The sequence below is a fragment of the Sorex fumeus genome, unplaced genomic scaffold (genome assembly GCF_029834395.1).
Source record: "Sorex fumeus unplaced genomic scaffold, SorFum_2.1 ptg000002l, whole genome shotgun sequence".
Taxonomy (NCBI): Eukaryota; Metazoa; Chordata; class Mammalia; order Eulipotyphla; family Soricidae; genus Sorex; species Sorex fumeus.
In genome coordinates this window covers 82,150,222-82,163,234 of record NW_026606059.1, presented here as the reverse complement: position 1 = coordinate 82,163,234, position 13,013 = coordinate 82,150,222, and the positions used below count along the sequence as shown (strand labels likewise).

At 48.9% G+C, this 13,013-nt stretch overlaps 1 protein-coding gene across 1 annotated transcript in view; it reads left to right on the top strand.

Moving 5' to 3' along the window:
• The window catches only part of LRIG1 (leucine rich repeats and immunoglobulin like domains 1), a 108,316-nt gene that overhangs the window by 45,159 nt on the left and 50,144 nt on the right, over window positions 1-13,013 (top strand). The window contains exon 3 of the mRNA XM_056134415.1: window positions 2,400-2,474. Coding sequence (XP_055990390.1) covers window positions 2,400-2,474 — 75 coding nt within the window. The remainder of the gene's footprint in view (window positions 1-2,399; window positions 2,475-13,013) is intronic.

Here is a 13,013-nt window from a genome sequence, read left to right as displayed (position 1 = left end):
CAGGCCCAAGTGCATCCAAACACAACCACCAGGTCACCCCAGAGGCGGGGGACTTTCCATCCCACTGCCTTTTCTCTAGCCGCATATGCCTTATTGTACTCTGGCTTGGGTCCCACTCTGTCCTTGTCACTCTGTCATCCTGAGCGAGTGACTTTGACCAAAGTTTAACTGAGAAAACTGAAACCTCTAAAGTAGGAAACAGCGGTGGTGGCCAGTGTCACGCTCAGTGACAGCGAAGTCATGTAGTACAGGCGGAGCTGCTGCAGTGGGTATAAAGAAGAAGAGGCCACTTGCCAGGAAGCTGGACTCCGCTGCCACTAACGGTTGGCTTCATCTCCATGTTCCCATCTGATTAGTATGGTGGAGAGTTCACAGGACAGCCCCCCCGGGGGGGGGGGGGCTTTAGAGATGATTTCTGTGGGTAGGGAGAGAGGACTGGGTTAGAGGCATGTCTGCCTGCGTGGGGTCGGCAGCGGTTTGATTCCCAGTGCCATGCCCCTGACTGAGCATCTCCAGGTGCGGTCGTGGCATTTTCAGCGGAGCCTGGATAAACCCCTGCATCATAGAGCCTGAGCGGCAGCACCATATCTCAGCTCCTGGGACCCCTGCATCTCACAAACACCTTTTGGGAGCCCGTGCCCCGCCCCCGCCCTCCCAAAGATGACTTCATGTTTAAAAAGCTTTTAACGCTGTGTTACATTAACTGCTGCAGTTGTTTTTATGACCGCCATTGTCTGCGTTTTCAGCAATGAAAAGTTCATAGGTAAAAACTGTCTTATTGGCAGTAGGTCCCTGACCTCTGCTCCATAAAATCTGAGGGTCTCTCTTAGTGAGAAGGACCCTGGTGGCACTATGAAAATATGTCAGTGGGGATTAAGACTGGTGGCGTATTTTCACTATTCCCAAGCTTCAGTGGGAAGTCGCTCACAGCAGGATTGGAGGAGATAAAAGGTGAAGCAGAAACAATCTGATTTAAGGGGCAGTCAGATAAGAGACTGTTAAAGTAATTAATTGTCTACTTCAGCACACAAACAAGGGCCCTTTAAGTGGGGAAAGGATTTGCCACATGATAGGGATCTGCTTTCTCTCTGCCAGAGGGTTCCGTCATGGAGCTATTGAAACAAACGCTCTATGTCCCACCGCCTAGTAATTGCCAAGCTGCTTCTCTAACTGGCTTTGGCACTGAAGAAAGCTGGTTGGATAATATGAGGCCTTTCCCTTCCCTTTTTCTATTCATTTCTATAAAAGATGGCAGATAACTAGATCATTCTGTTCAAGGAAACGCTCGTTGTACACTTGTCTGAGTGCAGCTGTCATTTCAGTGGCCTTGTCTTCAGATGGTAATAAGATACTTTGTGCAAGACATGCCCTCCCTTTAAAAACAGAAAATAAGATAACCCACTTTACCTCCTCGATTCTGCATCTCAGATACAATTTGTTCCCAGCCTGTCACTCGGCAGAAAACCAGGTCACTGTGCACTGCCTTTCTTAAGGATTTTTGGGCTCACTTCAAAGGCATGTCTGATTTTTGGATTCCCTTTCCAGATTTGGAAATACATGTCCATGTAAGGAGGCTGAATTGCAGAGCTTTTGGGGGCGGGGAGGGAGGGGGTGCAGACACAGCTTGAAAACTGTGTTTTGGTTCTTGGGCTTTCCCTTCCAAGAAGAGTTCTGAATGATGGAAATAGAGAACTTGACTGTGTGCTGGGGAAGGTAGCTTGAAATGCCTCTCTTGTCGAAAGGTTTTCAGAATGTCTCCTTGCAAAAGTATGTGTTGATAGTAGAAATGACTGGAAAACAGGTCCAGAACCTCTGTTGAAGAAGCCTCCACCTCAGAAAAGAGTTTACGTTCAGCTCCTTTGTTATTTCACAGATGTGATACTGTTGGAATAGTTGGCCCCACACATCTTAACACCCAGGTGTGTTTTTGGTGTTAGGCTCAAGTCCACTGTGGGCAGGGCTGTTATTGGCAGCCCATTTTGTCACAAGACACAGAAGGGGTGTGTGATTATATGTGTCCCTAAATCCTCTTCTGACTGTTCTAGCCCATAAGGAGAGTGCTTGTTGGTTACCTTGGGGATGGGGGTGCTTTTGTTCTGCACCAATCTTGGCCTGTCGTCACTGTTTCTCTTGATTTCTGATTTAGTTGGGAAGCTTCTGCGAGACAGAAGCCGTTTCCTGAGTGTTGATTTCTAAGGCCAGGGTATGACATGGTGTTAGCTTTTGAAATCTCACGACTTCCTGAAGGACTTAAAATTCTTTATCTTTTATTTCAGCACTGCAGTATAATTCTACCGTGATCAGTGTAACACCAATTTTTTTTAAAGCCCCCGCCCCCTTTATATGTATGTGTTCCCTAACTACTAATTTAAGTGATTGGTTTCTTCTTGTCGTTTCAGGATCCTCAGTAACAATGAGCTGACAGCTGTGCCGTCCCTGGGTGCCGCATCCTCTCGAGTCGTCTCGCTCTTCTTGTAAGTGGTGCCGTGGGTGAGGAGGTGGGGGACCCGGGCGGAGTGCGAGACTTTCATGCTCTCTTGCCGACTTTCAGTGGCAGGAGCCCTTACATTCATATGCTTGCTGGTGCGGACATTACTTCCATGATTCTGATAAATATCTAGCATACTTTCGGGAACTTCACAGAGTGAAACACCGAATGCCGTGGGTTCCTCAGTTACTTGAAGAGAAAAGTTATGCTCCAAGCGGTATATCAGACTTGATCGCTTGCTTGTGGAGAGGCTGTAAGTTAGGGAAACACACAGATAAATGAGGCTGCATGAATCACAATATGGCAGGCTCATTCTTGTGAATTTAATAACTTGGGTCTTTAAAAAATTTTCGGTTTGGAGGCTACAATGGGCATTTCTCAGGGTTCTGCCCCCAGCTTGATGACTCAGGGGGTGCTCCCAGTAGTGCTCAAGGGATGGGGGGGGGGTGGCAGGATTGGACCTGGGGCTCCTGCATACAAAGTATCTCCTCAACCCAGTGAGCAGTCTCCCTGGCTCTTGGTTCATTAAAAAAAAAAAAAGATTTTTTTTTATGTTACTTATTTAATTCTGTTTTGTTTTGTTTTGGGCCACACCTGGGAGTGCTCAGGGTTTACTCCTGGCTCTGTGCTCAGGAATCACTCCTGGTGGGGCTCAGAGAACCATGTGGCTGCTGGGAATTGAACCCAGGTAGCTTTGTCCAAGGCAAGTGCCCTGCCTGCTATACTATCTGTCTAGCCCCCTTTACGTAGTTCATTTTTAAAGCAGGATTTTCCAGGTCTATGAAAGTAAGCAATTAGTTCTCATTCTCAAATATTCAGCAGTAGGCAACCTATTGATTGTTAGGGACAACACACTGGGGATGAGAAGGGCATGAAAGGATGTACAGGAGGAGAAAGGGAAGAAGTCCTGGGGGATGTTATAGTTTGAGCACCTTGGGTTTTACCCCGTGCCCCTGCGCTCCGCCCCCCCCCCCAAGGTGGGTGTTTGCTTGTTTTCAGCTTGCCCTGAGGTCTTTCCAGATAAACCAGTAGTGAGTAGTGAGTCCAACAGTTTTCTCACCCAGATTTTATTGGTAGCTTGCTCAACAGAGCACCTTCAGGGCTCACTCCTGGCTCTTACTCCGTACTCAGGGATCACTCTTGGCAGGGTGCAGGGGGACCATATGTGGTGCTGGGAATAGAACCTGGGTCAGCCACTTGCAGGGCAGGTGCCCTACCCACTGTCTTGTCTCTCTGTCCCAGGTCTGCATATTTTGGTTGGATTTTGATCATGCTGGCATTCCATCTCATTTTCTCCCCTGAGGTAGCGTTTCTGCAACTCTGAGGCTCAGCAGGCTACACAGAGGTCTAGGTGGGAAGGCACTAGCTGGGGCAGGTGGCTGAGGGACCCCTCCCTCTGTCTCTGGCCCCTGCTCTCAGGCTCACCCCTTCCCTGGACACCCAGCGCATGGGAGAACTGGGTGTGAGAATTGTGGCCCAGCCTCCATAGCCAGGCCTCACTTGCGAAAGGTGTTTCAGACACATTTCATCCTTAGGTAGAGAGAGTGGCTGAGCTTGGAGAGGAGGGGAACGGACTTGCTGCTCCTGGCATCAGGCATGAGTGTTTGGAAGGTGAAGGTTGCACCTTCTGGCTGGTGCCAGTGGTCAGAGGACCCCCTGAGGCATCAGCATGATTTCCCCCTTAGCTCCACAGCATTTGTGGATCGGCCCTTGTTCCCGTGAAGTGCCAGAAGGAGCCTGTGGCCCTTTGTCCCGAGAGGTGCAGGTTCACAGCCGCCTCAGGTGATGTCCGACTGCTGGGCAGTATGGTAGATGTGTTCTCCTTTCCCACGCTTTAGTAGGGAGATGATTTCTGCGCGGCTGTTCATAAAGTGAAGCATGGGCAGGGGGAGGTACTCCTTTTCCCCCTCCTTTGGTTTCGGGGCCGCACCTGGCTCTGTTCATGGGGGGGCTCAGTGCTTGAGATCGAGGCAAGGGCCAGTCGTGTGTGGGGCAGGTGCCTTGTCCCCCGGACAGTCTCTCCTGTCCCCTTTTAAAATTTGAAAGTTTCTTTTATCTGAAATCTCCCCCTGCCCTAGTCATTCATTGTATGGGGCGGGGACTGCACGCACACCGGCTCTATGCTGGTCAGGCGGTGGCTCACTCACTCGGCCAGTGTCTGCTGAGGCTGTGGTGCTCCCCAGGGTTGCTGCAGTGCTCACACAGTGCTCGGCAGAGGTCGCCCTCTGTTTCGGCTGTGGTGCTTGCCCCTTCTTCTGGCGCGAGCCACACCTGACTGCCGTGAGTTATCACAGGTCAAGCAGCAGAGCTGGGAGGACCGTTCTAGGCACATTTAATGGGACATTGAAATTTGGGCTCATAACCATACGTTTGCTTGGCAGCCACTGCATTACTTCTTCAGGCCTCTGGAGTGTTTCTAAAACCTGCTGCTTCTAGTTTACTTAAGGTCTGTGCCGCCTCCCAAGCATCCTGGGTCAGGAGATGTTTATTCCCCCGGCTGTGTGTCCATTTGTTCACGTTTGAGAAGCACCAGCTTCACTCCCCTTGCTGCTCGTTTGGTCGGGAGGCAAGGACCGCAGAGAACATGTTTGTCCGGCCAGTTGCAGAGCAGAGAGGTGGGGCTGACATGAACACCAGGCCCACACATCTCTCCTTTATCCTGGGTGCCCTGGACACAGGTGGGCAGCAGGCTGTGCCAGAGACTGGGCAGAGCCCACAGCTTCACGAGAGGGCCGCCTGTTGCACTCTGCGTCACGCTCCCCACTCTTCTGACTAAAAATACTTTTCTGCTCCTTGGCCCAAGTGCTCGGAGCGGTGGGGCTGGCTGGCCTTGTTCCTGCGATTCCATTAGACAGCCTTCAAATATGTAAAGCAGGAGGAGAAAATGACTCCCTCCTGGTTTTGATTCAGCTTGGAAAATCCAGGTTCGCGTTGGCAGCCGCCTCCTTGGCCCGAAGCTGGTCTCCCTCTGACTTGGTGGATGGTTCCTCCGAGGCTGCGGGACGGAGGAGTGTTTATCTGCCTTCGCTCCGAGGGGCCTGTGCTCCCCAGCGTGGACTTGTTGCCTGAGTTCCATGCCTGCAGTGGGGTTGGCAGTGTGACATCTGGGCAGCGGCAGTGGGGGATCTCGTTGCCGTCCTTCTTCCTGCTTGTCTGTATCGCGCCAGCGGAGCCGGCGAAGGGCAGGGGCGGAAATAAGAAGGCGGGCGGCAGAGCGCGGCCCTCGCCTTGTCTGACCTGGAACAGCAGACCGTCCACTGAGCATCTCCTCCACGGGCCCCTTTCGGCCCTCCGGGAGCGCGAGTGTTGGTTTTGCTGCTGCGGCTGTGACCTATCAGGAGCGCAGACCTGAAGGGCGTCACTGTGTTGAGCGGAGGAGTCGTAGGTAACTTCTGTGCCCTGCTCTGGGGGCCCGAGTCAGGAGGATTCCTCACCGTCACATGTAGAAAGTCCTGACACAGCCTCTGAAAATGGGATAGGCTCGTCGACACGAGGAATATTGCCTTTGGAATTTTCCTGCCTCTCCCGCTTTGTGGGTTAGCGGGGAATGAGAAGAAGGAGTAAATTGTGTAGAAGGACTAGATGCTTAAACTTGGGGGCTCCAGAAGCCCGGGCAGGTCTAGGCGGGAGCGTGAGGAAGGCCGGGGGCTCCCTCTGCTCTGTGCGTTCGACTTCCAGCTCTGGCGAGCATGGTCAGACCTGGGACAAGTTTCCTTCGTCTCGTTCATTGCAGGCAGGTGAACCAGACGGTAGGATCCTCCCCTTCTCTGCCTCCCTCCTCATGTCCCTCCCTCCCTCCCTGAATTTTTATTCCTCTGGAGCCGGAAGTAGAAGAGAGCCAGGAGTCTCACCTAGGGAACACCTTGGTATCTCTTAACTGCTGCTGAAGTAGCAGGTTTGTGGTTTTCGGCACAGACACCTATAATTAAGGACTTTTGTCCCTGGAAACTGGTTCCTTATCACTGTTTAGTTTCCTGTCTCCTGAGACCATACCTGTCTATCTTGCTTCTTGCTCGCTCGGATGCTAGTGCTCTAGGCCCTGGGTACCAGAGCCCTCCTTCCTGGGGGATCATGATTAGTGGGACCTCGTGGGAAGAAGCTTTGGTTTCCCATCTGGCTTCGATATCAAAATAATGTTTTCTAGCATTTGGGGACCTGAAATCGTTTAGTGAGGTTTCAGTTGGTTAATACTTTGTGATTAAATGACTCTAATTCGATTAAAGTATTTGTGAAGAGCAGGTTTGCTTTGTGCTCTGAGGGTAATGCCAAAGCCATTTGTTCTTAATAATAAGAAGGCATAAAACTCAAGGAAAAGCTTTTAAACAGAATTGGGATGGAGTAGGGGGTAGGTGGCAAATTTGGTAGAAATTCTTCTCAGAAAAAAATACAGATGTTTTTGAAGTGGGGACAAAAATATGCTGCTGGATCTTCACTTTTGAGGATTTTTTTTTTTAATTTGAAGTCCTGAAAGCTCAAGTTACCATTCCCACAGCAACTCTAACTTTATCTGGTGTGAGACAGTTCAGCTGAAGGAAAAATGTCTCTTTTCCTGGGGTTTTCCTCAACTTGTATAGTTGGAAGGTTGGTTTCAGTGAAAATGGCCGAATGTTTTCAGTCCTGCATGAGAAAGAACGATTTCCCTTGCTGTAAAATCAGTGTCAGTGTGACAGCCGATAGCTCGAGTTCCTGCCGGCCCGGGGCGTGTTCCCTTGTGGCCCGTAACTGCCCGTGTGACTTCTTCTCCAGGCTCCGCTATGTTCCTGCCGTCGTGCCTCCGCCAAGCCCCACGCCCTGTCCTTCTTGCTCTCCCACCCTTGGCCTAGGCCCAGCAGGAGATCTAGGCAGTGATTCGTCGCGCTCACTTACTTGTGACATTGGAATATCGCGGTTAAAATCCCTTGGCTTCATCTGGTATTTGAAGACACATCGACAGGCCTCCTCTAATCTTGAGCAAAATTATTTTGAAGATGATTTTTATTGAAATAAAACTGACAGAACACATCATCTGGGCCCCTTTAAAATACACAGTTCAGTGGCTTTGTGGTGCAGCCTCAATGCCTTGCAAATATCCCCACTCATTGCAGAACATGTTCTTTACACTAAAAACGGAACCCTATACCTTTTTAGTGATCTCAGAATTGTCTCCCAGACTCCCACCCCCTCCCCCCAGCCATTAATCTGAAAACTTTTTTTTTCTTGAGGAAATAATTTTTCACACATGCTAAGAAATGAACCTGGGAAAAGTATTTAAACTTATTTCTCTGGACCAGAGAGATAGCTCATGAGATTGAGTGCGCTGCAGGAACAGCCCCTAAGCTTTGCCCACTGTTGCCCCCAAACCGTAAATAAACTCGTTCATCTGTTCATAAGAATCACAAAGGTAAAGAATTCTCATTTGTATAAGAGTCTTAAATATGCACTGTAGCGCTGTCTTCCCGTTGTTCATCGATTTGCTCGAGTGGGCCCAGTAACGTCTCCATCGTGAGACTTGTTACTGTGTTTGGCATATTGAATATGTCACAGGTAGCTTGCCAGGCTTTGCTGTGCCGGTGAGATACTCTCGGTAGCTTGCCGGGCTCTCCGAGAGGGGCAGAGGAATCAAACTCGGGTTGGCCGTGTGCAAGGCAAATGCCCTACCTGCTGTGCTATTGCTCTAGCCTCTTAAATATACAGTAACAAAAAAGGCTGTTGAGTGAAAAAAGAAATGTTTTGATATTTAATTCATTGTGCTAATGTTTTGTTTGTCCATTACATTGTTATTTCCAAACTTTAAAAAAAAGAAAAAGGGAACCAGAGTCATAGCACAGGGGGTAGGGCGTTTGCCTTGCATGTGGCTCACTGGGGTTTGATCCTCGGTGTCCCGTATGGTTCCCTCAGTACCGCTAGGAGCGGTTCCTGAGTGCAGAGTCAGGAGTGACCCCTGAACATCGCTGGGTGTTACCCAAAAAGCAAAAAGCAAAAAAAAAAAAAAAAAAGAAATGAACCTTAAAGACCCAAAATGTGAGTAATTTGAATAAAAATATCATCGGTGGGTTTAATCGAAGTCATGTATTTTGTTGTGACCTCTTAGCTAAAGAAAATCTGATTACCTGAAAGGGATGGGACGTTTACGGTCTCTTACTGTAAAACCTGGAAATAATAGAACCTGGTGTCCTGTCTGTGACCCTTTGGGTGAGTGGAAGGGTCCCTGGTGGAAGGGAACAGAGCCTGATCCTTTACTGTAAAACCTGGAAATAATAGAACCTGGTGTCCTGTCTGTGATCCTTTGAGTGAGTGGAAGGGTCCCTGGTGGAAGGGAACAGAGCCTGAGCCCTGAAGGATGGAGCGCTGGCTGGCTGGGTCTGCTGGGGAAATAGAATCAATAGCAGTACTTACTCTCTCTGGGCTTGGCTGGCTGAAAGAGAGAGCCCAAATCAATCTTCTTTAAGGCTTGTTAAATGTGGAGATCAATTCACATAAAAATGTAATTAAAGAGCAAGCTGTGTGTGTGTGTATGTGCGTGTGGGAGGGGGGAGCAGGGGGTAGTTGGGGGTGGGTAGGGATGGTCTGGCAGCTGCTACTCAGGACTGAGGGGATGAGGGTCCCTCAAGGACCCATTGGGAAATCAAGGAGAGAGGGCCCCAGAGTTCCACCAGATTAGGCGCAGCTTCAGGACCCGAGGGCAAGTCTGTTAATAATTGGGTTTAAAAGGTGAAATTATACTGAGTAATAAGTAGTTGGCAGGCATTCCTCAAACTCTGATGTGTATGTTGAGGACAGCCTACCACCTGTCTCTCTTTTTACTTCACTGCCCTTCAGTCTTTCTTTCTGGGTCACCTGGAAGAAGGCTCCCATCTGTAGACATAATAGAGAACAAATATTAAAATCCCTTTTCACACCCTGTGTTGATCCCTAGAAGTATGCAGCACTAGTACGTCTTCACAAGTTGAGTAGTAATCTTGCACGGTGGAGCTATTTGCCAGTGGATGCGTGGCTGGACCTCTAGGGGTCCTAGGGTGTGTGTGTGTGTGTGTGTGTGTGTGTGTGTGTGTGTGTGAGAGATGCACGCGAACTTACAAAGTGATTGCTCTGTTTCGGTAGTTCTGCCTCCTGGTAAGTGATTGTCATCCTTCCTGTGGGGGAACTGTCACCTACACCATCCATGAGTCATCGGTTGAGAGTGGGCTGAGTCTGTTGGGTAGAACATCTGGCGATGGGCAGATCTTCCCCTGGCCTGTTACACTGGTGTCCTCTGTGTAGGACCCAGTTGAGCCTTGCTACTGAATGAAAACCAACTCATGAAGGAATTGGTGCAAATGTTAACCTTGCCTGGGCTATGGCATCTCATTCGTTCAGGTCTTTACATACAGATTTTGTGAGACACTTAAGGAAAATAATAGATTTAGTGGGGCTGGAACGATAGCATAGCAGATAGGGCATTTGCCTTGCATGCGGCTGAACCAGGTTCGATTCCCAGCATCCTGTATGGTCCCTCGAGCACCACCGGGGCGATTCCTGAGTGCATGAGCCAGGCATAACCCCTGTGCATCACTGGTGTGACCCAAAAAGAAAAAAAAAAGAATAGAGTTAGTAAAACCTTTGAAGGGAACCTTGAATCGACTTGAGATTAAGACTGTAGAAACTTAAAAAAAAATTGTTTTAAGATGTTACAGTAGAGTTAAAATTCATGGTATCTGTGCTGAAGCAATAGCAGAGCGGCAGGGCGTTTGCCTTGCGTGCAGCCAGCCTGGCCGAGCCGGGTTCGATTCTTCCGCCCCTCTCGGAGAGCCCAGCAAGCTACCAGGAGCATCTCACCCTTTGCGTGGCAAGGTCTGGCAAGCTACCTGTGATGTATTCAGTATGCCAAACACAGTGACAACAAGTCTCAAAATGGAGATTTACTGAGCCCGCTCGAGCAAATTGATGAAGAACGGGAGGACAGTGTTTGTTTGTTGTTTGGTATCTGTGTGGAATTGCTGCACCCACCATCACCAGTGTGCCCCTGACCTTCCAGAGCGGTCCCTCTGTTTTTCTTTCCTGGTCTGCTTCCCCACCCTCCCAATGTTGGTTAATGACTTTCCTAATCCAAGGCCAAGCGTTTGTCACTGTCTGAGACCGTTACCCTATTTTGTTCCTCTGTATTCTACAGATAAGTGAGATCATCCACTATTTTTTGTTCTCTCTGACTTCATGTAACACGGTGCCCTTCAGTTCCATCTACATTGCAATGATTGATTGCTTCAATCATTTCTCCAGCTGCATACTACTCTGTTATTCATTTGTTTGTTGTTGGGCATTTGGATCATTTCCATGTCCTACCTTTTGCAGTAATCACTGCACTGAACTTCAGAACTTGTTTGTTTTCTTCACATTGTTTTTGTGGTTGGGGGACAGATGCCAAGAACTGGAGTCTCTGGAACATGGAAGTTCTCTTACTGCCTTTTATAGAGGGTTTTATTTTTCACCACATCCCCATCAACACTGTTAGTTTCCAGTTTTTCTATAGCATCATCACTACTATGAGGTGATGCCTCATTGATTTAAGTTTCCCTAATCATAAGTGATGAGGAACATTTTTTTTCGTGTGCCTACTAGCTGTCCATATACTTTCTTTGGGGGAAATGTCTCTCGTCTCCTCTTACAATTTTTTGATGGGGTTATTGGATTTTTATTGTTGAGCTTTGTGCCTTATATACCTTGGTCATTAGCCAATTATCTGATGTGTTTTTTGTGCAGATACATTGAGTAGGCTGTCTTTTTATTCTAGGGAGAGTTTCTTTTGCCATGCAAAACCTTTTTAATTTGATATGATCACATTTGTTAACCTTTTTTTTAAAAAAACCTTTTTCCTCCATAATCATATTATTAAAGACACCTGAGGTCTATATCCTGGAGAGTTATGCCCAGGTCTTTTCTTCAGTGAATCTTTTGGATTCGGTTTAATTCTACGTCATTAATCCCCTTGGGGTTAATTTCTGTGTGTGGTGTGAGAAACCATTTTCGTTTCAGTTATTTTACATGGGATCACTTAGAACAACGGAACAGACTTTTGAGCCCATAGAGAACCCTCAGTTGTATGGACGTTAGTTAATCAGGACACCGGAAGCCGAACAAGGATAGCCTTTTCAGCAAATGGTACTGGGAAGAAGTAAAAACTTTAAAAACCTGGTGATTAAAAAGCCCCTAGGTGAGCCAGGCGAATGTCTTTGTTCCCTGAGCCTACAGAGGTGGACTCTCTGCCACCAAAGGGGAACAGTGATCCAGTGAGGAGACAGAGACTCATGAACTGAGCATTAGTAGTACCAAAATTCCTCCTCTGGGTCTTCAGGGAGGTGCTCACTCTTGGCCTTGTATGCCCGTGTTTTGTTGCTGTGAATGGAATCTTGCCTCTGAATCGCACATCTTCTCCATTGCTGCTCCCCTCTGCAGTTCTCACACGGACTCTGGAGAGCTTTGCAGTGACCCTGATGGCTGACCCAGCTCCTGGGTGCCACCAGAGGACTTGCATTGCTCCCAGTTCCTGGGTGATGCTTCCCTCCTTTGAGACTCACTCCTGGGACTTAGGGGTGGGTGATGGGAGCCCCAGGCTCAGGAGTTGAGTCCTTATCAAGCTCCTGAGCTTTTCAGGGGCAGGAAGTGATGGAGATGACTTTGGTATGGATGTTTCCTCCCTTTTATTGGGGCCTGCTGGCAGTGCTTAGTTGGCTGCTGCTGACACAGTGCTTTGGGCAGCTCAAATCATGCAGTGCGAGGACTCAAACTTGAACTTCTGCATGCAGATCTCATGCTCAGCCTCACTTTTTTTTTTTGTTTGGGATGAGGGAGTCCAAAGCTCTGGTAACGTATTTCTCAGAGGGGACTCCGGTAGTGGGCACCAGTGAAGCACAGGCAGATCTGATCTGGCTGTGTCTGGATTAGAAACCTACATCTTTTAGACACTTGTCTCGTCTTAGTTTTCTGCCTGCTGGCGGTCACTGCAAATTTCCCCAGTAGCCCTTTAACCAGGTGCTGCAGAGATGGTAGCCACAGCGAACAGCCTTGGGAAGCAAGAGACTCTCCCCTCACCGTGATGGTTTCAAGAGGGCTTGGCTTACAGTGCTGCCTCTGTGGGCAGGAGGAGCCAACCCTGGAGAGTGAGATTTAGCGCCTTTTCTCTTCCTGCTGGTTATCAGTGACCATTATCAGATAAATCTTTGACCTCCTCAGACACTTGAACTGGGCCGCTTAGTTCCAGGCGGCGGTTGAAAGCGTGTCTGAAAGCGCTTCTGCGCTAAAAGGGGAATTAAAACTCTCAGCCCAGCCACCCCCACCCTGCATTGCTGCTGATCCATGTGATCTCCCGCCCCTCCTCTCTCAGCCTCCTGATGTGGAGTGGCTCCTGAGGCCCTGTGGGGCTGCTGGCCATGGCCCCTGCCCCCACTGCAGTTTTGCCTTCAAGGAACTCGGTCCACGTCCAGAGCCAGTGGTGATCCAAGAAAGGATAGACTGAGGGGACGCTGCCATTACTGTTAGGGTGCAAGATAGATTCCCAAAGTGACACAGTTGC